Below are 24,835 nucleotides of genomic sequence, written 5' to 3'. Positions count from 1 at the left end.
CTTCCCCTCCACAGCTGGTGGATGGTACTTCATTTGCTCCTCCTTACTTTCCATAATAAGACAGCTGGCGGCACACTGCCCTTTCTATGGCTGAGGATCCCATTGATTTTTTGCACTTCATTTGTGTAGTGTAGTGTAGAAACAATGGGTCAATTGTACTGCTTCCACATCAACTTGCATCAATTGAAAAGCTTTAAAATATTATTGTGGAATTATGGTACAACAATAATAATAATTATGTTTTAAATTGAACAATTTTGTTGTGGTTTTTTGGAGACATGCAACAATCAGGATTTATGTTTTTGTTTTCGTGAATTAAGTAAATGCAGTGGCTGAAGATAAATCACTGTATTTAAATGATATGCACATGTTGCACAGTAAACACACATTAAATAAAAGGATGAAGACAGCCTTCAATGTTTTTGCAAGAAGTTATTGTGAAACTTGAGATATAAGTAAATGAAAAAAAATCATAGAGCAGCAACTAGAAATAGTACATTTGAAAATGTGTTACTGAATTGCATCATTTTCATGAAAATAATAAAATAATCTGCTTTTATTTTAAGAATTATAGAATTTTTCATCTTTTTTTTCTGTGGGAATTTACCTCCATATTTTAGAGATGGACAGTGCAGGAAAACTTCCGGGCATTCCTCCCAAATCTCTAATAATTAACCTTAGTAATTAACCTCATCATACGTCCTCCTGCGTCGTTATCACGTGCCGTCTGAATATCAGGGTCACGTGCTGTGGTCGGCTTCATCACAGCAGCAGAGACTCAAACAAACCGGTGGAGGAACTGACTGAAGGTTCGAGTCCCTGCGGGTGAGCATCTACTCCAGCAGCAGGTAGGATGATTTAATCAGCTATATTCCTCATTTAACAGCTCTAAAATAATAAAACGACACGAAAAGTGTGTTAATGTTGCAGCGGAGTCCTTGAAACTGACTTTAGGAGTCATTCAGTGTGTAAGTCGTGAGGACGTTGTGATACTGAGTATCGCCTTTAAAGTGTTGTGATAGCGGATGTTCACGATACACACGGACAGGCTTACCATCTGTGCCTTCTCATGCAGATACACCGAGCATTTACTACTGTGCGACATGCCTGTTATAAAAAAAATAGTCAATGTCAAATGAACCCCCCCCCCCCACAGCTGTGTCCCTAAACGTCTCGTATGTTTAAAGTATTTGGCTATAGTCCTACCTAAATAATGAACATCTTCAATGTACAGGTGTACACATGGGACTACGCATTTGGAAAGATCGAGAACATTATGAGGTCGATGGATATGTTTTTTACATGAATCATATTCTTTACACCCAACAGCTGACGGTATGCAGGATTTATCATTTGATTGTTTTACACAGCTACTCTCGAATAGAGATAAGGATCCTAATGTGTGAGATTTATCTCAGTTGTGATGCAAGAGTCAGTACTACCTGAGATTTAGGATATTGTAACAGGTCCTTCTTAAAGTGTGCAATACACCAGTAAAGGTAACCAAATTAATTATTTCCCCCTAGAGACCATACACCCACACACAGCCTACTCCATGTTCTACAGCACCAAAATAAGTTTGCATTTAGTGCTAAATTATACGTTGATGAAACACTTAAATTGACATATTCTGGTAAAAATAACTGTAAAATGCAGCCCTATTTTCACAATCAACATACAGTTAGCTGAGTCAAAACATCGTGGTGTTTGATTTGTGTGGTTAAAATAAACACCTGCAGTGAAACAACACTGGCTGTCGCAGAATAACGTTGGACACATGGGACGTAGTGAGCCGGACAAACGTGCTGTGACAGGGGAATCTAGATTTGTCCTAATCTTGTAAACTGGATTAACACCTCTTACGGTTCCCTCAGTGTGTTGTGGATGAGACCTGGTTGTGCTGGTTGTGTATCATCAAGTACTGGGCTTTTTGTAATGTAGCACAAAGCTCTTGGAGTTTGGTCAGCCTTATTCTAATTGTACTAGATTATTGTCTTAGTATGAAACTGTGGAGATTTAAACTATTAAGTCATTACAATTTGAAGAAGCACAGCCACAAAATGGAAGTGCAACACCTTCAGATGGTCTTTGCTTAGTTATCCTAGAATTAGAATGAAATAAATGCATAAATTCTCAACATATTTGATCATTTTTACTGGTTTACTGGTACGATTAATGGATAAATACATTATTGTGAGAAACTATTCGTTGGTTGCAGCCCAACTGGGAACTGTATGTTCAAACTTTCCATTCTCAGCATTTTTAAGGATTCCATTTCAAACTTTAAAAGTTGAATTCGACAGTTCAAACACCACGTTTTGTATTGTTCCTTAATGTGAACTCTATGATCAGGGAACAAGCTCTAATTTCATCCCCGCAGACAAAATGGCACTCGTCTACATCTTTATTCAGGCGTGAAGTGCTGCAGCTCAGGGGTCTATATGAAGTGCGGTGGGAGTTGGGGCTTTTACTAAATTTGGTGCTGTGTTCAGACCATGCAGACAGTGTGTAGTCAGCTCACTAGAGAGATCGGTTGTGCAGCGTTGCGATCACGGTTGATGACTCTCATCTAGACTCTTCTGCTTTGTCTATTAAATGAGCACTTTCACTCTACAATGTGCTGCGGTTCGCTGAGGTGAAAGCCCGAGCAGGAACACAGTGTACAGTGTGACACTATCAACTCGTGGAATAATACACTGGATGCTTGCTTTGGTTGTATTATCATTTGGTTACAGCTTCATCACTAAACGATCATTCTTAATCATGCTAGCTGCGTGATCGTAGGGATGAACATTTAAATCTGTTCGTCTACTTCTTTGGTTCAAGACTGAAATATCTGAACAACTGTTGGATGGATTCTCAGACATTCAAGGTCTCCAGAAGATGAAGCCTACTGACTCTGGTGGTCTCATGACCTTTCCTCTAGCAGTTTTCCCATACTGTATCCAACATCTATGCTATTGTACTCTGTGTTAGAATGCTAACATTTGTTAATTAGCACTAACATGCTAAACTAAGATGGTGAACATGTTATTTGCTAAACATCATCATGTTACCATTTGGAGCTATGTGCTATAAGTACAGCCTCAGAGCCTCAGAGCCTCAGAGCCAGTAGCATGGCTGCAGACTCTTGTCATTCACGATCCACAGAGGATGAATCCGAGTGACTTTTCATAAAGCTTCACCAACTGCTGACTGATTTCCTGTCATCTGAGATTAAGGCTAACAAAACACTAGCATGCTTTAATGCATTAGCAGGCCAATATGGTCTGGCATACACTACCATGCTAAATGGAACTTTTGATGGGCCTTCGTAATTGCTTTCACATCGATTGGTCAAACAAATAGATTAAAATGTTCCCTCAAGCTGTTTTGAGGTCTTTGTAGAGACTTTTCGAGCTTGAGATGACTGCGCTGGTGCCAAGAGTTATGTAAGAGTTTTAGGACTCAGGCTGGGGATAATTTTCCTTCAGAGAGTTTATGCTCAGACAAAGGGGTTAGAAAAGGTCGGCGGAGCTGCGTTGTATGGAACAGACCAGGAGTAGGTTGGCTGAGGAGGACAGAGGAGGTGACATGGAGCTCTCAGGGAAGTTCACTCTAGAGCAGCGGGACCGGAAGTCCTCTTGGACTCTGGTGAGTTGGGTCGCTGGTCAGACTTCCATTTGAGTATACAGCGTGAGGGATGTTTTACCTGGATGTTGACCTCTAACAATTGGGTGTCAAAATGATTTTGTGAGTCTCTCTACTAAACCTAACCCTGACTACATCCTAACCTCAGCACCAAACGTTTAATCCTGAGTCTATTTAATACCTTTCTATGTGGGATGCCGATTAATAAAATAATATAATCACGTGGATAAATCAGTGTATGTGTCTTATTTTTGTACATTAACGCTATAAATAATCCCTTTCAAATTAAGAATACTCTATTAAACTGATCTAATAATCCCATAAAGCATTGATGAAAATTTAAATGAAGCCTTATTATAAACAAAATAACGTACATTTGATTTTGTCTGCTGCACAAATCTCAATCATTTCATGGTATTTATCTCCATATTGCCTAATCCTACTTTGTATTATCTCCTTATAGTCAGCGGAGTTTTAGTGACACTGTCACCTGATAGTGAGGTCCACTATGAGGCATCATCTCATGATGTGCTCCTTTTTGTTGCATGTATACATCATAGCTCTTTTATTTGTTCTCAGCAGTGGAGTATTTGCAGAGTATATTTCCATCTAGCATCCGTTAAGTGCACTAGAGTTTAGTTGGTGCAGTAGCTGCCAGTCTAAGAGACTGAATGGTTTCAAAGTCCATCCCGCTGGTATGCAGCTCTGATTTAGTCGGTGTAAACCATTGTCCTAAAAACTGAAACGCGCTGCAGCAGTCTCATTGTTCAGGCAACGCACACAGAGTTGCGAACATGTATCTGAAAAATATTTTGAGCTAACATACAAACACAGTGACACTCGTGTGAGTAGCGCCAACGTTGTCCTACAGGGATGATCACCATAAACCATGTGCATTAAAAACAGGGAAACACTGAGCAGGGAAGCGCCTCAAGAGCTAGATTAAGGCCCTGTCACACAGGCCGTCATCATGCCGATGATTCATGATTAAGTCTCCATCAGCTCAGGACTCTTTTGAGGAAAATGGGACAGAGCCGCTGTGCTGAGGGACCGGCTTGCATTTCCTTTGCAGACTATTCTGAACAAGACTCCTTCTTACCAGGGACACTGACCTAGTAAGACGCAAAAATAAAGTAGCATGTGGTTTCATGCTGCCTGTAATTTGAGTGTGTTAAACTTGTTTCACAAGGTAATAAATGCAGAGTTATTAATGATGGGTATTGTTCTGACAGGTGGACACCATGAACTACGTGGGGCAGCTGGCGGGCCAGGTGCTGGTGACGGTAAAGGAGCTGTATAAGGGGATCAATCAGGCCACCCTGTCGGGCTGCATCGACGTGGTCGTGGTCCGACAGCCTGATGGGACGTTCCAGTGCTCCCCTTTCCATGTTCGCTTTGGAAAACTTGGGGTGCTGCGCTCCAGGGAGAAAGTAGTGAGTGCCCAAATATTGATATAGTGATCACAATTTTTTTTCGACAGCGGTTGTCCGCACATCCACACGTCTGTCTGTACATACCATTCTAGTGAAGCTCATATCTCAGGAACGACCTTGAGGGAATTTCTTAAAATGTGCCACCATAGTCCACTTGTACTCAAGGAAGACCTGATTTAGATTGTGGGGGTCAAAGGTCACTGAGTTCACAAAATTAGCTTTTGGCCATAATTGGCAGTAATTGTTTTATTTGAGCAATATTTGAACTGACATTTGCATGTTCTGAGGCAAACATTTCCTGTATTATGTTGATTTAAAGAAGATTAACTGGTGATGAAAAATAATGCACGACAAATTGAGCAACTTATCTTATCTTAAATCTGCCATCTCCTCCTGCAATCAAAAGCCTGGCCTTGACATTATAGTACACTTTACATTACATGTCATTTAGCAGACGCTCTTATCCAGAGCGACTTACATTGACTGGTGTTTTGTTTGGAAGGCGTACCACTAGACCACTAAGCCATCACCACCACTTTCAATTACACTCGAGGCCCTCGGCGCCTCTCCTTCCCTCTGAAGCTCTCTGAACATTAACATCCAATCCACTCTGCTCCTCACAACGGCAGATTGTCCTTTCTCTCTATTTATAGACACGGTGTAGTTGTCAGCTAAAGACTAAGGTGGGTTAGACGGACTAAAGCTCAATTGAGCCTCTTGTTCCCAACATGTAAAGATTCATCCCATTCAAGAGCCTTTTCCTTCATAAGCTGCAGGAGAGGCAGACCGAGCAGGAAGTAGTCTGTTGTCGACAGAAGACTTAAAAAGGAGCAGGAAAGAAACTGAATAAAAAGTTTAATCTTGACCTTGTACCAAATGGCAGCATGTTGCAGACACTTGGAGCACTTACAGTAGATTTTTATTAATTTCTTCACATTTTTGATCATTCAAAGATGGGTTAGGGTTAGGTGATGCTGTGCACACAACCTAAATACTGTATGTTGTACAACCTAATTCCACCCCAGGCAGCCCAGGTCTGTTTATTACATGGATAGAAACTTGTATCCATTTGCAGAAAATAGCAAGCCTTCCTGCAAGCTGTTCTGTTCTGTATTTTTCCTCTGGCTTAACTGTTAATCCTTCAGGTACATCTGTGGCACGGTTTGTTTTTCATCCATAAACTGTGTTTTTGCATGTGTATGATGCTGTGAACATACCTCCATTCATGTCTGAGGCCAGCTGAGAATGTGGTGAACTCCACAGTAGCTTTGTACATTCTTACAAAAATGTGTTTGACTCTGCAGATTGATATAGAAATCAATGGGGAACCTGTGGAGCTGCACATGAAGCTGGGAGACAATGGAGAGTCCTTTTTTGTCCGGGAGACGGAGCAGCACAACGTGAGCTTTGGAAAAGTTTCAAATGAAAAGATTTGTCAAATTTCAGCTAAACTGATGACTCTAAGTCTTGTTTATCTTTTTTTTACCTGAACGCAGGAGATTGTTCCAGCTCACCTGGTGACCTCGCCCATCCCAACAGAAGAGGCTCTGTTCAGGAGCAGAGAGCCCAGGTGTGGGGGACCAGCGGCGGAGAACAGTCAGCCTCTGGGTCCAGAAGACTCTGCCTCTGGAAACCTCCAACCCTGCTCCAACACAGCCGGCAAGAAGAAGAGGAGACGCAGGAGGAAGCACAAGGCTGAGCCACGCAAGGAGGAGCAAACCACACCTGCAGGCGGGGAGGTGGAGCTGTGTGAGCTCAGTTCAGATGAGGAGCACACAAACGCGCCCAATGGACGGTAAGCGGACACTTTAATATCTGGAGTTTTATGTGTTGTAAACCTTTTTGTTAATGTTATTGTCTTCTGTCTTAAGGGCACTCTCTGTGATGAAGGATCATATGGACCACAGGCAACATTCTTCCCTTACCGCCCTCGAATGGGACAGCTACCCTTTCTCAGATGGAGACTGGTCCCCTTGCACTACGTACGACCCCCCCCCCCCCCCCCAAATATTTACACTGTTCATACACGCATAGAGAAACAATGAGACCGTCCACTTTATCAAAACATGCAGGGCTGAGTAAAAACAAATCACTCCCACGGTGTAATTATAGCTGACTCAGTGGAAATGTGGTGTTTGCTTACAGCAGGGAGATGTCGGAGTCCATGTCGCCCAAGAGTGACTCTGAGCTGATGTTGAAGCCGGCACAGAGCATGCTCAGGGCCGAGTCCCACATGCAGTGGACCTGGGGAGAGTTCCCAGAATCCACCAGGGTAAGGCTCAAGATCCAGATTTGTAGGATTCGGTCTAAACTTTGTGAATCAAGGGAGTTTCGTGGGGTTGAATTGCAAGTCTAGTTCATATCCTCATTTATACACATTAAGAGACTTGGGGAGAGGTTTTGGAAATGCATGCATGTATATTTAAGCTTTATCTTGTGGTGGTCTTTCTTTCATCCAGGTCAACAAAAAGGACAAATCGGAGCCAAAGATGTTGTCCATCACTCCCTCTGAGAACACACATTTCAGGGTTATCTTGAGCACAGAAGCCATGGAGGAAAGGGAAGGAGAGAGAACCACAGATGCTTTTTGCAGTATTGTGAAGCCAGAGCCTCGGACCATCAAACTTGACCAGTGCAGCTGCAAACCACAGCTCCCAGAAGCTTCGTCACACAATACAAACATCACCGAGCACAAGCCAGACCTTTCAGACTTAACGTCCAGCAGTTTTACCTCGGAGCCGTGTGCCTCCAACGCTGACCTCCGCTCAAAAAGCACACGCGAGACCAGGTGGACGTCTTCCCCACCGAGCCGCAGAGACCGTGACATGGCTGGAGAGTCGGCAGCAGATTGTCCCGATTCAAGATCTAAACCCGACGACTCCCCCGCCAAGAGGAGAGGTAACACGACCTCCTTTCTAACTAGGATCCTGTTCATTCATAATTGAAGGGAATTCCATTATAGTTTCATGCCTTTCATGCAGTCCTCATACAATTTAGGTGACTTCACAATAGGCTACGATAACATACAGTGTAAGTGAATGTTAACAGGAAGGAAGTGGTTTCCATTTGGGTAGAGGCTGAGTTTATCTTGTGTGTCTGGGCCTGCTCTGCACACACATGCAGAAGTTAAAAGTGAAGGAAGTGAAAAGAAAGTCAGCGATTTCCTGAGTAAGCATCTCTTGTCTTGCTTTTATAAAAAGGTGTGAGGAAGAGGAGCCAACATCAGGGCCCTGAAGATATTTACCTGGATGACCTGAATGCACTTGAGCCCGACGTTGTTGCCCGGTACTTCCCAAAAAGGTACAAACCTGGGAATCCTTCCAGCGTGGCGAGAATTAGAATACTTCTCGGCATAAAAATGCAACTATTTATACAACTGTATAAACCGCTGTGAGTAATAGTCCGTGTGTGTTTGCAGTGAGTCTGAGCAGGTTCCTAAGCACTGGGTCGAGATGGGGCGGCACTCTGAATCCCAGTCTCCCCAGTCTGTAGGCAGCGCAGCGGCAGACAGCGGCACCGAGTGTCTGTCGGACTCTGCTGGTGACCTCCCTGACGTCACGCTGTCGCTGTGTGGAGGTGTCGGGGAGAACTCTGAGATCCCTAACGGTGCCTATTTCTCTCTATTAGCAGAAATGATTAATTGCAGCAACACTGATAAAACCTTTTCTTCTTACATCTGTATCACAATTCCAGTGGGCACAGTAGTTTGTTCTAAAAACAGAATACAGGAAGCAGCAGCTGGTTATAGTGCAGGATGCTAACACTTCTGCACTGCCCTCACAGTGCATAGTTGTCTTTGTGACAAATGTACAATATAATATTTTACCTAATATTTATACATTTCTATCTTGAATTTGTATACTTTTACTTTTTCTTATTAGTTTTATAGCGCATTAGTAGCCCACCACTAATTATTAATTATCTATGTTACAAATAAACCTTTGAATCCTTATTTCTAAGGATTTAATAAACATGATTCATTACATATTTTGACTGTCCTGCTTAACAGCTCCTGCATACTGATGATGGTGTTATGAATGTAGAATTGTGGGCAATCACCATCATTTATAATCAGGCTTTTATGTTGACTTTATTCCAGAGAAATTCATGGAGCACATCATCACCTACAATGAATTTGCAGAGAACCCAGCTATAATAGACAACCCCAATTTGGTGGTTAAAATTGCAAACAGGTGAGCTTTCCTTTTCTCTAATTCATACTGGACTCACAGTTTAATTAATGATTCATTAACATCTCAATCACATGTGCACATTACAGCTAAATAACCTTTCTTCCCCAAGGTATTACAACTGGACACTGGCGGCACCGCTGATACTTAGCATGCAGGCTTTTCAGAAGAACTTGCCAAAGGTATCCTCTTAGTCCAATGTGTTTATAGTGTACCCTATGATCTTATATGGTATCTGCACATTGTACATATATTTACACATGAATCGTTTTCCTTGAATGGCAGGCGACAGAGGAGGCATGGGTGAAGGAGAAAATGCCAAAGAAGTCTGGACGCTGGTGGTTCTGGAGAAAGAGCAGCGTGAAGCAGGTACTGAATGTGGTCGTTAGCTTGTTTGACAACATTTGGATTATTCTATTCAAATGAGGAACAGTAACCATTACATCCCTGTGTTTCGTTATGTATAAAATGACTGTCTCCTCTTTCTTCAGCTGTCAGACACCAAGTTAGAGACACAAGAGTCTCTGAGCGGAGAGAGCTCTGGCCTTCACCCGGCCCCAGAAACGCAGTGAGTCAGCATTAAAGCTCCCTCTCAACATTACAGTCACACACCAACACAGGAAGTGTTGAGTAAACACGGCCCACAGAGGCTGGATTAGCATGTGAGTCATTGTATGACTCATAGACTCATCTTTAAGAAATTGAGGAGACTTTAAGTACAGTTTGAATCAGGCAGCTGGTGATTCTGGTGTTCACTTTGTTTTTAGAGATTAATAAGGAAGCATGCAGGTTTTGTGTAAAATAAGAACAAAAACATTCTGCATAATTAGTTTACAACAAGAGTTACAGGCAGGTGAGCTCTACTGCCCTCTGGTGACTCTAAATGATACTGCAGGGTGTTGTTGGGCTTATCTCGACACGTTTGTCTGAAACTCGGCCGCTGTGGCAAATTGGTTTATTTTCCCTGCTCTAGTCTGGATATTGTTTGCTGCTCTCTCTTCAGACAGTCTTCTCTTCTGCAGGCAGAAAGCAGCAGAGTGGTCCAGCGACGATGAGACTAAAGAGCTGAACGCTGCGGCGCCTGCTCCGATGCCTACTGAGCATGTGCAGACAGAAGGCCCGGCACCGTGTCACTCCTACAGGAAGTCCCTCCGCCTGTCGTCTGACCAGATAGTAAGACAAGTGATCACTGATGCTGGTAGTGAAACCAGGCAAAGGCAGAAACTTCTTTTCTGGTTTATGTATATTAAAGCCCAGTGAAAAGTCGGCCGAAGAGGAGATCTTTTTTATTTTGTATAATTAGTGTAGAAAACGGCAGTATCATTCCAAACAAATCTTATCCACATGATACGTTGCTTAAAACGGTGGGAAGTAATCTTTTAAACTTTCTCTTGCAGGCCAGCCTGAAGCTAAGAGAGGGCCCTAATGATGTCACCTTCAGCATAACCACTCAGTACCAGGGGACATGTCGCTGCGAGGGCACCATCTACCTGTGGAACTGGGACGACAAGGTCATAATCTCCGACATCGATGGCACCATCACAAAGTACGAGAAAGTCCCAAACAGCTTCAGAATTATATTGACTTCCTGTCCCGTTCACAATATTTTGAGTATTTACTGCCCCCCGATCCTCTTCTCCCCACAGATCCGATGTGTTTGGTCAGATTCTTCCTCAGCTCGGGAAAGACTGGACTCATCAAGGCATCGCTAAGCTCTACCACTCAGTGCACGAGTAAGATACAGATCCATTACTAGTGTCCGTTTTATAACGTTATATAGACGTGGCTCCAATAAACCCATCAATAAACATCTGACTGCTACAGGAATGGCTACAAGTTCCTGTACTGTTCGGCCCGAGCAATCGGCATGGCTGACATGACCCGAGGATATCTGCACTGGGTGAACGACAGAGGGACTCTCCTGCCTCAAGGACCCCTCATGCTCTCACCCAGCAGCCTCTTCTCCGCCTTCCACAGGTAAATGTTTTACTAAGTATTTATTCTCAGTCGACATGGTCAAGACACTGAACTATTCTGTGTTTGAAACACCAAATATCTCAGTGCAAATACATAAAACACTGCATAGACTTGATTGGTAACCTCATGTTGGATACTCGTTGGATTTATAAATGAGTTGTGCTCATTTAAAGCAACCAGCGAAAGGTCAGAGGTTAAAGTGTACTCCTTTCTTTGTCCGTCTGTTTTTAGGGAGATCATAGAAAAAAAGCCTGAAAAGTTCAAGATCGAATGTCTCACAGACATCAAGAACCTGTTCTTCCCAAACGCACATCCTTTCTACGCAGCCTTTGGAAACAGAGAAAGCGTAAGTGTAACAACTTGTATCGTTTTAAGTTTCATCCTCACTTCTTCATCACAATATTTACTGATGAAAAAGGCGATATGTTAGTTTTTAGTTGGATACAATGACTCTTATTGTCTCTTCCCCCCCCTGTGCGTTTTAAGGACGTGTTTGCTTACAAGCAAGTGGGCGTGCCCGTGTGTCGGATATTCACAGTGAATCCCAAAGGGGAGTTAATCCTCGAGCAAGCCAAAGGCAATAAAACATCGTAAGTATTGCAGCATCGCTGGAGTCATTGTCTGTCAGCGGTTCCTCTCAGACGGATGCTTATTGTTCCCATTGCTGCTTTTTTATTCGACAGATACAGCCGGCTGAGTGAGCTGGTGGAGCATGTTTTTCCTTTACGTAGTTCGCAACACAACGCCACCTTCAGCTGCCCCGAGTTCAGCGCCTTCTGTTACTGGAGACAGCCCATCGCTGAGGTGTGTTTTGAGGAGCTGCTTTAACTTTAACAATGAATGACTTGAAACCGAAGCAGTAATGGCGGTATGCACTGGCTTATAATATTGATCAGGTTTTGTAGACTACTGGAATCGATTTGACACATTCCACTTTAGTGAACAAGTTTGGGATATTAATGTATTCATCTCGGGGCTTATTTGAGTCATGCGAGTTATGGATCTTTATACACAGAGGGCTTTTCCCCCCAAAATGTATGAGAAGATATTCCCTTTGGACTTATTTAGGCAGTGGAGGTGTTTTAAACTGGCTGCTGACTGCATTACTCTGTCATAAAACATAACATTTAGAGCATCTATGTTTTCCTCCCTTTTAAGGTCTTATTCCCTGTCTTACATCTTTGCACAATGTTGTAAAGAGAACTTTTAGAGACTGCTGCTATTTGGTATGAAGAAGTTTGAACTTTGCTGATGTTTTTGCCAGGCTTGTGATGTTGCCATTGTAAAAACGACCGTATATTAATGTTCTGCCTCTTTTTTGTTCTTGTGCTTTTCACGCTCAGTAACAGCTGTAAGTAAAATTTAATGTATTCTTTCTATGAAAGTGACGTTTGTGTGAAGAGAACAGTGTTTTCCTGGTTCTGTGGAGTCATATTTCACTTCATTGTTGTGGCAGTCCAGTTTACATGATGATGATGTAAGTACAAAGTATGTTTGGATGACTGTTTTAAAAAAGAAACATTCTTTTTGATCTGCTTTGACAGAGACTTCAGAAAAACATGAGTAATTTATAGTGTAAAGCTTGAACTCTGTATACATATATTTACTGTAATAATAAACTGTTAAATCAAATGTTGCATGATGCTTTAATAAAAGCACAAACTGTATTTGAAAGAACAATCAAAAGGCACCACAATAAACAATTTCCTACGTAAGAAATTAACAAATTGGATCAACTAACAATTCATTTACATCAGCAATGACTAGATGGTCGAGGTACAAGACACGGTTTTTAAATATTAAAGACAAACTGCAGTGGATGACAATTAAGATGTCATAAACAACTTTACAATAAAAATAATTGCAATGTAAATGCACTATATATTAGTACTGACAGAAATAATCTCATTAAAGACTCTTTGTTCCCTGCTGGTCGCTCCTCTGATAATATAATATCACCATTAGACTTAATGTCCCCAGTAATGTCCAGCAAAGGGCGGGGCTACCGTTGTGCTGGGCTGCTGGGGTAAAGAAGCACAGCGCTGAACGATGACAGGATCTCAGAGGAGGCTGAGAGGGCGAGTTTTCCTGCAGTCATGACGAGTCCCGCTCGATCTCCTCTCCTCAGCGACAGAACCAGGCTCAGCGACGTTGAGCTGCTACAGTTGCACTGATCGTGCGACAGCGATGGTGCCCCCAACAGGAAGCCCGTCGAGTCCAACCTCTGCACGCTGCGGTTGGACACTGACAGGACGGCCTCGACCTTCTCACCTCGCTGGGCTGCGAGCACAGCCGTCACCAGGTAGCGGCCGTCTGTGGGAGCTGTGAAGATCCCTGAGAACACAATGATTTATAAATCAACACTTTCGTCCAGATTAAAATATTTTAACAACTGTTTGGATTCCTATGAGAGGATTATTCCTACTGATCTTCTGACTTTTCCTCTAGCGCCACCATGAGGCTGACATCTGTTTTCAGAAAAATGTCTACCTATTCTCTGAATTGCCATGAAATGGTACACGCATTACTTTTCACTTAGTGCCATCAACAGGTCAAATTTCTATTTTATCTCATATTTTTGCGTGCCTAAAATAATCACATTCCCATCAGCCTCAGCTGTACTTTCAGTTAATGCACGCTGACGCGCTGCACTGAGATGGTGACAGCCAGGTTAGTTATGATGGAAGCATTAGCACCACTGGCATCAAAAGGTTTTCGTATCTTATAAGCATCTATAGTACGAGAAAGTAGTCCCAAAGAACGGGTGTAGTAACTTTATGCTTCATTGTTACCTGTATGAGCGTCATAGTGCTCTCCGTCATTGACCAGCACCTTGTTGAATCGGATGATTCCAATCTCTCCCTGGAACGGTGGAAGAGTCAGACCAGCAGAGAACGACACCTTCTCACCTGCACACAGGGAAGGAAACATTACCAACAAGCATTATACTAACAGAGGCAGGAACCTGTATCATGAATACGTTCTGACCTGATGCGGCGTCAGGTTTCTGTGGTGACACCCTGTGGGGCGTGTTCACATCTGGTGATCAAAAGAAACAATGTCATCCACTCCTGAGAGGCTCAGTTATAATGCAGCACAAAACATAAATAAAAGTATTAACCTGAGATGAGTGGCGTGCTGGGCTTTAACGTGTCGGTGGATTTGACAGGGGTGGCTATGAAATAAAACAAAAAGATGACGCATGGAATATTCCTGAGAAACATGAAGAGCAGAGTGCGTCAACATGTGCGTCTCACCTGGAGCTCCAGCGAAACCCTGAACAGGCATCGTGCTGCCGTCTGTCCCCTTGGGCAACTTGGACGAGGTCATCTTGCCGGGAGGTCCCGCCTCTCCGGCCTCCATCACAGGGGGCTGTGGGAGGGAGGCGTCCGGGGGGGCGACCGGCCCTGTGAGACTCTTACCTGAACCCTGGGGATGTCCTGCGTCTTCCACAGGAACACCTGAAACAGACAGAAATGGAGTGAGCGATGGGGCCGAGGCTGCAGATCAGAGAGACAGACGCAGGGCCAGATGTTGGAGACCATTAACAATGTCAAAAAAAATTGAATTATGAGCAGAAGAGGCACATGGCCGTCAAAGTTTTCTTTTTTTAAGCCTGGCGACAGATACACAAGTATGAGCTGACCTTTGGGCCGACTACAGTTATCCTCCCCTTACAGCACCATATACTGTAATATGTTTCCTTGTCCATGCTGACTCACTGGAGCGACTTACTCACATGTTGAAATGTAAAACTAACCCTCCAAATATGGGTGGATAAAAACTTTTAAACGTCATTCTACAGTATATTGATATACATGCTGATATAACTGCAAACTATGGTCTAACATGTATAACACATAAATCAAATTGAGACCTCTCTGCCACATAAACTAGAAAGTATGGGTTCCATAATAGTAGCATTTACTGAGTGACGCTGTCAGACACTCCTGGTATGTGTTCCTCCTGAATATTACATAAAGCTGGTCCACAGTGCAAATTCCCAAATTGTGTGTATTTTTAATGGTAGGGCTACCGTCGACTCATTAGCAGCCAAAGAGTGCGCGATCATCCGAGCCTGTTATTACGGACATAAACGGTGAAAATGACAGAGCGCCGCCCCACCTCCCATCATCTGGTGATCACCTCTGAACTACATGCACCGCCGCATTCCTGAGAACAGCAGCTGAGACGAAGCCTGGAGTTTATCAACACATCAACCCTCCTGGCTGGGGGCACAAACTCTGGTGCTAACCACAAGAGAACAGGCCCCAACTCTGCTGCTCCAATAAAAAAAAAGGCATACCAAGACACGGCCACATGTTCAATCACCACACAGCCTGGACCCTCACCCCAGGGAGAAGGGTCATTTAGTTTAGAAGTCTGCCTGTTTAACACAACATGTGGAGAAGGACCGGTGTGTAGCCATAAAACAGCACAGGGAAGGTAAGTCTGCGTATACGCACACGTACGTGTTTCACTGGTCTGCGTTTCTTAGTCGTGTCGCTCCTCATATAAAGCGAGGTATGCGAGCGGTGTTTGATGGGAAGGATTCAAAGCTGATTTCAGACCAAGTGCCACGGGGATAAGAGAGGCGCACACCGGATGCACGTACGGACGCGAGAGGGTTTGTGATGATGGAAGAGGTGAGCTGTAAACAAATGCAGCTGGGTACTGCCGTCGACCACAATTGTTCATCCTTACAGCAAAGCAGCATGGGAAACCATTCACTCTTAGCCACTCAACCCCCCCCCCCCCCCCCCCCAACAGTTCCAGCTGCAACACGAGCAGACACCGAAAGCTGAAGGCTTTGTTTTTTTAACTTCTTGAGGGCTTTCTGTCAGGTCCCATCTTGTTTTTGGTTCGTGGGGTTATCATGTTTGAATGCTGATGACCAGAAGGCCGTATAAATTACCATATCTCTCTCCCTCTCAGGTCATTGACCTTCCAGCTTAACCGCTGAGCATCGTCACAAGCGGGAAAGCGTCTTATCTCAGAAAGTGCCCATAATAGAGCTCTGCGATGCTGTAGGTGGGAAGAGCCGCCTTGTCAAACACAAAGAGAGGGAGTGCTTCATTCTTTATAAAAAGGTTTATACGCTGTAACAAATGGTTTTACTCACAGTTAAAAAAAACATTTACTATTTGTACATTAATTATAAACAATTAATTAAAATATTTTTGGGTTGCCAGATCATCCCTTTGTTTATCCTCCTCCAGCACGACACTTGATTTATCTTTTTAAACAGCTCTTCAGATCACATGGACACTCTAATGGACCACTTAGCTTTTGGGAAAAACATGGAGAATATATAAAAAAAAGAAAAGAAAAGATAGTTTACAACCTGGCAACGCAAATGTTGCTTTAATTAATGTGTTATAACTGATGTAATGTAACGCTGTGTCAACGAGCCATAATAAATTAAAGCAAAAACGTCATGATTGGCGCTGAAAGCAACAAAATCTTTTTTTAAGATTTACATATTGCGTCTGTCTCAGACCCCTTCCTGACCCTCTCATTTGGGGTTAACAACCCGTATGTTCCAGTTCACCATGACGTCATGGTGAACTGGGACGGTGGTGGAAAGGGAGTGATATAAATGTGGATCCAGTAGCACCTAATCTCCACACTCTGAAGGTCTCGGCTCTGATATAAAGACTCCCTGTGATAAGCTGTGCGGCGGTCTCTCTATAATGGACTCCACCAAGCAGCTTTTTCCACTCTCTTCAGATAAGCAGGGGGGGGCAATAGGATGAGGCAGCTGGCAGGACACAGACAAACAAGGAGACACAGTTTTTACAGAGCCAGTGGCCATTAACGGCCCCAGTGACATCGCCGTGTGCGAGTGGAAATCATGAATAATTTCGCTCCCACTTGCAAAAACCTCCCAATGACAGAATGATGAATTAAATGCCATATGATGACAACAACCATGGAGTGGAGCGGCAATCATCACAGAAGACTGGCACAAAACATATATGTTGACGCTGATCCTCTGGTGTGACTCGGCCTGGAAGCAGAACAAGAACCAGGACTACTTTATTCCAGCTCACCTCCCATGAGGTCCTGGACTGGATCATGTGCTGCATCTCCTGCGCCATAAAGCAGCGACTGAAAACTAGCTGGTCCCAGAGGAAGGAGAGAGTTGGCTCGTAAATATTATAGGCGTGCTTATTGTTCACATTTACAACTGTGAGAGTCCGAGGAGTCCAGCTCGGGTCTCATAGGCGCCATTAATGAGCCGAGTCACACAACAAATATGCAACATATGAAAATATGTACTCTCACATATGCTTACAGCTCCATAAGTCTGACAATAATATCCAGCATTAATGATAAACTAATAGATACACATGATATGAAACGAGGTGAACAAGATCACCCCGATGTTCTCACACACAATTAATGGACACATAAATGAACACTTGAAAGCACAAATAAGCCGAGCGAGCAGTGCTTCTTTATGCCAAGGCATTGCTCAACACAAGTGGGTTCCATTAAATCACCCATGTGTCTTCAATCAACCCTGCCTCCTTTGACTGAGAACATGGTTTAATGAAAATCCAACTTCCTCTCACACACTGAAACACACTCCAATAAATGGACTAAACAAATTGACTCCAGTCCAAGCAATGATCTAAAAGGACGGGAAATATTACAGCTATTTGATTGATCTCAAGATTCTACTATTTAAACTTATGTGGATAATTTAAACCGATATAAAGCTGGGAAAAAATGGTTTAACGCAAGATCAATAACCACGACTGTGACCACAAGTGGCGTTTACAGGATAATGGAAAATACAGTAGCACAAGCAGATAAAAGTCAGTTAACTCAGTCAGTAGTAATGTCCGTTATACTGAAACAACATAAGCTAACATTAGCCATCACATGCTCGTAGTCATAACGGACCAATCAGACTGTAGTCGCAAAAGCCTCGAGTGTATGAACTTGAGGAAGAGTGTATGGACTTGAGGAAGAGTGCGTTTCATTGCTGATGGATTCAACTTTTCATTTGAAAGAAGAAAAATGTATTCATGTAATCATTCACACCTCAAGGTTATAAAAGTTGAAGTTTGCAAAGCAGCTTACTTGTTTTCCCAGGATTGCTGTTCGTTAGCAGCTGGAGGTCTCCGGCTACATTAGCGACATGGTCCTCCAGTCCTCCAATATCTCGGGCATGAGCGCTAACCGTAGCATTGAGCTGTTTGACACAAGTCCACAACCCAGTGACGTGTTTATTCAGACCCTCTTTGATCCTCTGGAGGCTACCGGAGATGGGATCCAGCTTGCTGCATAAACCCTCCACGCTAACAACGCGGCTGTCCATGTGTGCGATCTCCTTCCCGACATCTTCTGTTTGTCCCTTGCAGTGGTCGGCCTCGGCTTTCACTTCCCTGCGCAGCTCTTCCAGCCGGTTTCTCAGCTCCTGATGCTGAGTCCTGTGGTGCTCCAGAAGGTCCTTGGTCTCCTGCTCAGCCCCTGTTTTAACTTGACCCCAAGTGGAGTTGAGGATCAGAGACGCCTGAGACTGCTGGTGGACTACATCTGATAGGGAGTCCTCCAACTTGCCCACACGCCCTTTCAGATAGCCCAACTCGCCGTGAACATTCTCAATGCTGCTGCTGTAGTTGAGGAGTTGCCCCTCCATGGCTCCAACGCCTTTTATGTGGACTTTTAGACTCGTCTCCATAGCATCTACAGCAGTTCTGCAGCTCTGGAAGTCTTGTTGAACAGTCAAAAGACCACCAGATGAGTTTGTGCTTGTATCTACCAACATGGCAGTGAGTCTGTCTTCCATAGACGCCAGCTTGTCCTCCAGAGTCTCCCTCAGGTCTTTGATGGCCTCTGCCCGTTCTTTCTTCAGCTTCTCCTCCACAGAGAGGCACTGGGCTGCTACAGTCTTCTCAGAGGAGTTCAGATGGATCTCAAGGTTCTCCACAAGACCGGTGTCTTCCTTTCCTGGATTAACCAGTTTATTGTTAAGATCCTCGATCTCCTTGCGGAGGTCAGCTTCCTTTGAGTCCATGAGCTCGGCCAGGCTGAGGTAGTTGGTTTCTTGTCCCTCACACTGCTCCTGAACTGACATAATTTTATAGTCGCACGAGTTCTTCATGTCTGCCATTTTGATGTCCATGCCCTCCATTAACTCGTCTCTCAGAGCGCGGATCTTCTCGTCCATATAGGTGCGCAGGTCTGCACCACCGGTCGGGGGAGCAGGAGGGGTTGTGGACAGCTGGTTCTGTGCAGCCTCCATTAACAGATGAATTTGTCCGTCATGGTGGTTGACACGGCCCAGCAAGTCATCCAGGGTATTGCTCTTTGACTCCAGATCGTCTGTGACCTGGCTGATCTTGTTCATGACCTCGTCCATCTGCGTTGTCTCGCTCCCGAAAGAGAAGTCCTGCACCTGAATGGTGTGGCTCGATGCGCCTCTTGCACTGGCAGGCTGTCTGACGTCATTCAGAAGCGTAACCAGCATTTTACTGGCGTCCTCTTGGAAAGCCAGTCTCAGATTGGAGGACATGTCCGTCATTCTTGCCTGCATGTCGAGGACCATCTGGGATAGCCGCTGCACCTCCTCCTCCAGGTGTTGTTCACTTTGAGATCCTCCATGACCCCACTGTGGCCTTTGACCCGTTTGACCTCCGAACTGGCCCTCCCCTCCCCAGGGATGGTTCCTCAGGTTCTCTGTCCGCTGTTCTGGAGCTAAAGGGAGAAATAACAGAGAGAGTGATGGGAAACAGGAAAATGCTCTTATTCTGACATTTTTCCAGCAGTGACTTGTTTAATTTAGTTTCACATATTGTCATGCTACATTTCCAAACCTTGTGGAGCTGGAATATGTCCAGAGGCAGAGGGAGCATGAGGTAAACGCTCTACTTGGAGCAGCTTAATGTCTTTCACCTCCAGGCAGTCGTGACCCTGGTAGCCCGGGCAGCACCTCCACTCCAGCTCCGTCACAGTCTTGTATGCAATCTTATACATAGGCCTAAACTGTGTCCGATATCTGAAAACATTTAACACATTCGAAAAAATGTACAATGGTATGTTTTATAATATAATAGACATAATAAATCTGCTCATTAGATGCTCAATGTAAGACTTTGCGCAACTCTGCTCCGAGTACAATACTTGGAATCACAGCACAATAAAGTTGTTTGTTGACAATTAAGACGAGATAAACATTAGTCTCACCAGCAGCTCAGACTTTCCACCACTTCCAGTCATGAGGACACTGTTGGCCCACATGGCCCTGCCACTCAATGATTTACTGCATCTCTCAACTGCGTTTGTTTTTGCTTCAGTGTTCTTTGAGCAACAAAGTCAGAGTAATGTCTGCCTATGTTTGCCATTCATGAAGATTCAACACAGATGACTCAATTATCTTTTTAAGATTCTTCCAAGAATGGATCTCATTTATATTAGAAAGCCATTAATTACTTGTACATTACTTAAGATTTCCATTGTATGCTACTTTATACTTCTACTCCACTACATTTGTTTAGTTTCATTGCACATTTAGATTATAAATACAACATTGAATCAACTTAAATTATGATATATCTTTATCCACCTTTACCAGCTGCACCATTAGAGATGCTTATACATTAATGCATCACTCATTATTATCCAGTAATATATATTTCTCTATTTTGCATGAGTACTTTTACTTTAAGTATATTTAGATGTGAATACCTTTGCACTTTCACAATAATAGAAACAGTATTGCCTCACATTGTTAAAATACTAACAATAGGCAAAGAATATTCCCTCTCCACCCTGTGCACTTCTGGGAACTTACATCACTTGTTGCGCACAGTTTGGCAGCTCCGGTGGACACGGGAAAAACTCTGGCTGCACGAAACTCTCCGTGCCTCCCACGACGGCACAGCTCACGTTCTTGTGCACAACGTATGCGCACCAGTTTCTGCAGAAATTCATCGCATTGCTTACTTTTCCACACGTGACTGAATTTCTTAAATAAGTCAAATCAATGCGTAGTTCATTGACATGCAATTATGATATAAACAATTAATATCCATTACTCACTTATTTCTCTGGCGTGATCCGGTGCCAGAATATGAGTTACCCTGGAACATGCTATTTTTGAAAGGTGTTCCACTGATGAGAGGAAAGGTTATTAAAAAGTGAAGAAGTCCGCCGAGTCCGCGCTTCATTGTTACACTATTTTAAAGTCCTGCAGTATGCTTTGAGATTGTAAATAGTGAAGCTCTGTGATCCAGTGAACAGTGAAGGCACCGCGGGCTGTTCCCTCTCTGTGGAGCGCAGATTTAAACAAGCTCCTTCCAGCGTCCTTGATGTGACGTTACGGGACCCCCTCCCATACTGACAGAAAACCTTTTCCGTTTCTCAGACTACACACCCACCTCTCTTTCGGCATCCAAAAACACAATGTCATCGTCCTACATAATTTCCGGAGGACTGAATTTAGATAATGATTGTCTTTCTTTCGGAAAGGCACCGTAATTATCACGTGCGTAAAATGCGCGTGCGTCTCAGTTTTTGTCTGCCCAGATCACTTAAACTAAGATTTTATTTTATAAAATGTTGTATTTCACTGAAGTTATGATTGAGTAGAAATAATGACACAAAGTCAAAGAGAGATCTTATCAAATATGTATTTCTTACAGAAACAATCCAGACAGAGATCATGCATGCAGCATTTTTTCAATATAACAAAAGTGTAAAAATAAAATAAAAAACATACACAAAACAAATCTGTACAAACTATTCAATTAAAACAACTTAATTAACTCAAAGAACAATTATTATGCTGTAATAAAATGAGCAAAGAGGTTTGTTGTTGTCGAGTTATCCACCTCTTACGTGGATCTCTGCTTTGCTCTCTTTGGTATGACGCTGGACGGCTCACCAGCATTCTCAAGACCCCGCTTCACTGGTCTTAATTGGGTTGACACTGGAAGTAGATAACAAACAAATTAGAAATGAACAACACTTAAAATAAAAAGATAGAGATGTTATACATGTATTCTCTGCCCTTACTCCCAGGTCAACAAACCCACCGAGTTGTCTCTCAATGTCCTCCAGCTGTTTCTTCTTCTCAATCATTTCTTGTTGCTTTTTCAGCATTTCAGGAGACTTCATGGTTTTTAGGTGATTGTCACGCTCCTTTGCTGTCTGATCCTTCTTCTCCAGAGCCGAGCGGTGTTGGCTGAGCAGGTCTGTCGAACACATTGAGGAATTAAAGCACAATCTCACTGAACAGGAGCACAATATTTATTTTTAAATACGACTTTGAGAGACGTTACCTATGTGTTCCTTGAGAATAAAGTAATGTTGTGGGAGGGGGACTCCAAACACTTTTATTCTGTTAATTGGTGGGGCTTTGTTCTGGTTGCCTCCAAACTTGCCCTTGGCACTGATCCTGTCCCCCTGCCTGGTCAGGATGGTGGCACACGGCATCTTACACTGCACCACCTGTAAGCAACGGCGCAGTTAATAGGGAGATAATGACCACTGGCCAGTACATTTACGGCACAGCTACATCAGAAAGCATCACTCACCGCCTTTCTGTAGCTATTTGCAGAGTCCAGATCATCGATCAGAATTGTGTCTCCGAGGATGTTTTTAAAAGCTGCAAAGGAAACGAAAGCAGGAAACAGCTGTTGAGACAAATCTAAAAACATTCATGACTTTTTTTTTTACTGCTTATACTTGTGAAGAACTTTCACAATCATACAAAGGAGAATGAAGAGCCTATGTGAGATGGCTACTGGTGCATTTACAAACAATGTCAATCTGTTCCATAAATATCCTCCATCTGAATAAATAGAAGGAACTCCAAAACTGCAGAAAATCCCTAAAATCGTTTTAATGTGGCAAAAGAGGCCCAATTTCTGCTCCAGTGACGCGGCCCCCGGTGAGGAAACACCTCCACCCCTGTGAGGTTGGATCCCAGGTGGAACCATTTACCCAGCAGGAGTAGCGGGGGGGCATGAAGGAAATACCCCCAACAACAGCAAACACAAAGAGACCTGGAAAGCCTCCAGGAAACCACAGAAACCTCTTGTATTATAAATCTACAATGAAAAAACAACAACTAGACAGAGTTACACTGAGCAGGGGAAATCCATTTAAGGCAGCTCACCAATGGTACAGTTCTCCTGGTCGTTGCAGTAACGCAGGAGCTCTCTGGCGAGGACTGGGTTCCCAGGGGGATCAAAGAGCGGCATGCCATTTCTCATGTGCGGCATCGGTCTGTAAGCAATTCAAATCTTAGCAGAGGGACTGCAGAGAAGTCCTGAAAGGACCATACTAGTGATTTCCTCCTTAGCAAAAAAGAATTACATTATAGAAAAGACGGACATCACAGTTTCCAGAGCCCAAGGTGACGTCTAAATGTCTTATTTTGTCCAACCAAGAGTGTAAAACTCAAAGATATTCAGTTTACTATGATATTAAACTAACTTGGAGGAGCGGGAACTAGCACTTTGCTCCTCTGAAATGAATCTAATCTGAAGGATGGAAGCACTTCACTTCATATATGTTTACAATCTATCTGTAAAGTTGTCATCCTGATTGAGCATACTGTAACTGTACTTGTTTGGTACATGTGTCCGTCCTGGGAGAGGGATCCCTTATTGCTTAGTTGTTCAACAGTCTTTTCAAAGAGGAGGTAGGTGCCGCAAGATCTTTAAATGACTGTTGTTGGAAGTTTGGGGTAGGAGAAAGCTTAACAATTAAAGACTATAATCAGGGACGCATAAGGAATGTCATCAGGAAACTCAGGTGCCCAACAGCAGCACTCAAAAGAATGATGGTGTGTGGGCACAAACGCAGCTTTAAAAACGTGCAGGAACCAGGATGTTTACCTGTTGCCTGCCTGCACATAAACACTGTCAAGGGCCATGACCTGCTGCCTGCCTTGGGTGTCGGCATAGATCTGCCGCGCTGCTGCGGTTGTTTTCGTGATGACACAATCCATGTCCCCCTGGATATGCCAGGAGATCACCCTCGCAGCGTCATCATCCTGCACTAAAGCGAGGTGGCCAACCTGCATTAAAAAACAAAAAAGGGTGAAACACACAGTTCTGGAAAATGCAATCTGTGAGAATACTTTCTTTAGGTCGGGCAACGCTCCTCTCAAAGTCGCACGTGTAGCACAAACATTGACATAACACTGGGTTTTTAAAGCGCCATGCCAACAGAATAGTTCTTCTTTCCTACGACATTACCATTCCCAAAACATCCTGCTTCCCCCTGAAGTGATCGGGGATGGTGCAATGTCTTCTGGGTGTTTTCATCATGTGGTCGATTTCAGCATTCTTCTTTTTTATGAGACTTTCAACATCTAGGATCTACAAAAAAAAAAAAAAAGTAAATATGTAAATGTGACCTGTATACAGATTAGATCATAACTTCTACATATACAAACGATAAGTGCGAGTTAAAATCTTTCACATACAGTTTGTGCCATTTCCATTTTCCTTCTGAGAAGCTCATTTCTAAGCTCCGCCTCTTTGTTGCTTGCATCCAGGTGATGACCTACGACGGAAGAAGTGCTTCAGATTAGGGACAATTTCAAACACATATTGTCAGACACAAAAGTAAAGCACGGAG

The 24,835-nt window shown here is 43.4% G+C and overlaps 3 protein-coding genes across 4 annotated transcripts in view; 1 reads left to right on the top strand and 2 right to left on the bottom strand.

The window, feature by feature from the left end:
- Nucleotides 1–725: 725 nt before the first annotated feature.
- Nucleotides 726–12,862, top strand: LOC115025457 (phosphatidate phosphatase LPIN2-like). 2 transcript variants are annotated; one of them, XM_029457734.1, is made up of 20 exons: nt 726–848; nt 4,863–5,063; nt 6,368–6,463; nt 6,560–6,858; nt 6,935–7,045; nt 7,212–7,335; nt 7,523–7,961; nt 8,264–8,363; nt 8,482–8,669; nt 9,163–9,256; nt 9,366–9,435; nt 9,539–9,622; nt 9,745–9,821; nt 10,276–10,426; nt 10,651–10,799; nt 10,900–10,986; nt 11,078–11,230; nt 11,462–11,576; nt 11,717–11,820; nt 11,914–12,862. In XM_029457734.1, the coding sequence occupies exons 2-20, from the start codon at nt 4,872–4,874 to the stop codon at nt 12,056–12,058; spliced, it is 2,778 nt and encodes a 925-aa protein (XP_029313594.1). In that variant the 5' UTR covers nt 726–848; nt 4,863–4,871; the 3' UTR covers nt 12,059–12,862. The 2 variants fall into 2 exon arrangements, with proteins under 2 accessions (XP_029313594.1, XP_029313593.1); XM_029457733.1 differs by having other exon boundaries at nt 7,209–7,335.
- A 299-nt stretch (nt 12,863–13,161) lies between these two features.
- On the bottom strand, nt 13,162–21,348 carry emilin2b (elastin microfibril interfacer 2b). Its single transcript, XM_029457735.1, has 9 exons — nt 21,284–21,348; nt 21,036–21,161; nt 20,059–20,240; nt 18,323–19,939; nt 14,488–14,691; nt 14,352–14,405; nt 14,219–14,269; nt 14,023–14,139; nt 13,162–13,564 (listed from the first exon to the last, which is right to left on the bottom strand). Exons 1-9 carry the CDS (start codon nt 21,331–21,333, stop codon nt 13,233–13,235), a joined length of 2,733 nt encoding a protein of 910 aa, XP_029313595.1. The 5' UTR covers nt 21,334–21,348; the 3' UTR covers nt 13,162–13,232.
- Nucleotides 21,349–21,855: 507 nt separating this feature from the next.
- smchd1 (structural maintenance of chromosomes flexible hinge domain containing 1) overlaps nt 21,856–24,835 on the bottom strand; it is a 31,269-nt gene continuing 28,289 nt past the window's right edge. Inside the window, exons 40-47 of the mRNA XM_029457616.1 lie at nt 24,681–24,760; nt 24,451–24,573; nt 24,088–24,269; nt 23,364–23,473; nt 22,780–22,850; nt 22,525–22,693; nt 22,279–22,437; nt 21,856–22,172 (exon numbers count right to left, since the gene is read on the bottom strand). Of these exons, the coding sequence (XP_029313476.1) occupies nt 22,078–22,172; nt 22,279–22,437; nt 22,525–22,693; nt 22,780–22,850; nt 23,364–23,473; nt 24,088–24,269; nt 24,451–24,573; nt 24,681–24,760 (989 nt within the window). The 3' untranslated portion in view covers nt 21,856–22,077. The remainder of the gene's footprint in view (nt 22,173–22,278; nt 22,438–22,524; nt 22,694–22,779; nt 22,851–23,363; nt 23,474–24,087; nt 24,270–24,450; nt 24,574–24,680; nt 24,761–24,835) is intronic.

The sequence above is a fragment of the Cottoperca gobio genome, chromosome 20, assembly GCF_900634415.1.
Source record: "Cottoperca gobio chromosome 20, fCotGob3.1, whole genome shotgun sequence".
NCBI classification, from domain to species: domain Eukaryota; kingdom Metazoa; phylum Chordata; class Actinopteri; order Perciformes; family Bovichtidae; genus Cottoperca; species Cottoperca gobio.
The sequence above is the reverse complement of the archived record's forward strand: the minus strand, read 5'-3'. Positions and strand labels throughout refer to the sequence as shown.

Bases quoted from the DNA above. Each gene is read 5' to 3' on its own strand.
- LOC115025457 (XM_029457733.1), top strand. From the start codon at position 4,872: ATGAACTACGTGGGGCAGCTGGCGGGCCAGGTGCTGGTGACGGTAAAG. The intron at 7,046-7,208 runs GTACGACCCCCC...GTTTGCTTACAG, and splicing joins GACTGGTCCCCTTGCACTAC to CAGGGAGATGTCGGAGTCCA. The intron at 9,257-9,365 runs GTGAGCTTTCCT...TTCTTCCCCAAG, and splicing joins GTGGTTAAAATTGCAAACAG to GTATTACAACTGGACACTGG.
- emilin2b (XM_029457735.1), bottom strand. From the start codon at position 21,333: ATGTTCCAGGGTAACTCATATTCTGGCACCGGATCACGCCAGAGAAAT. The intron at 21,162-21,283 runs GTGAGTAATGGA...GAATTTCTGCAG, and splicing joins GGATCACGCCAGAGAAATAA to AAACTGGTGCGCATACGTTG. The intron at 14,140-14,218 runs GTCAGAACGTAT...CCCTGTGTGCAG, and splicing joins GAAACCTGACGCCGCATCAG to GTGAGAAGGTGTCGTTCTCT.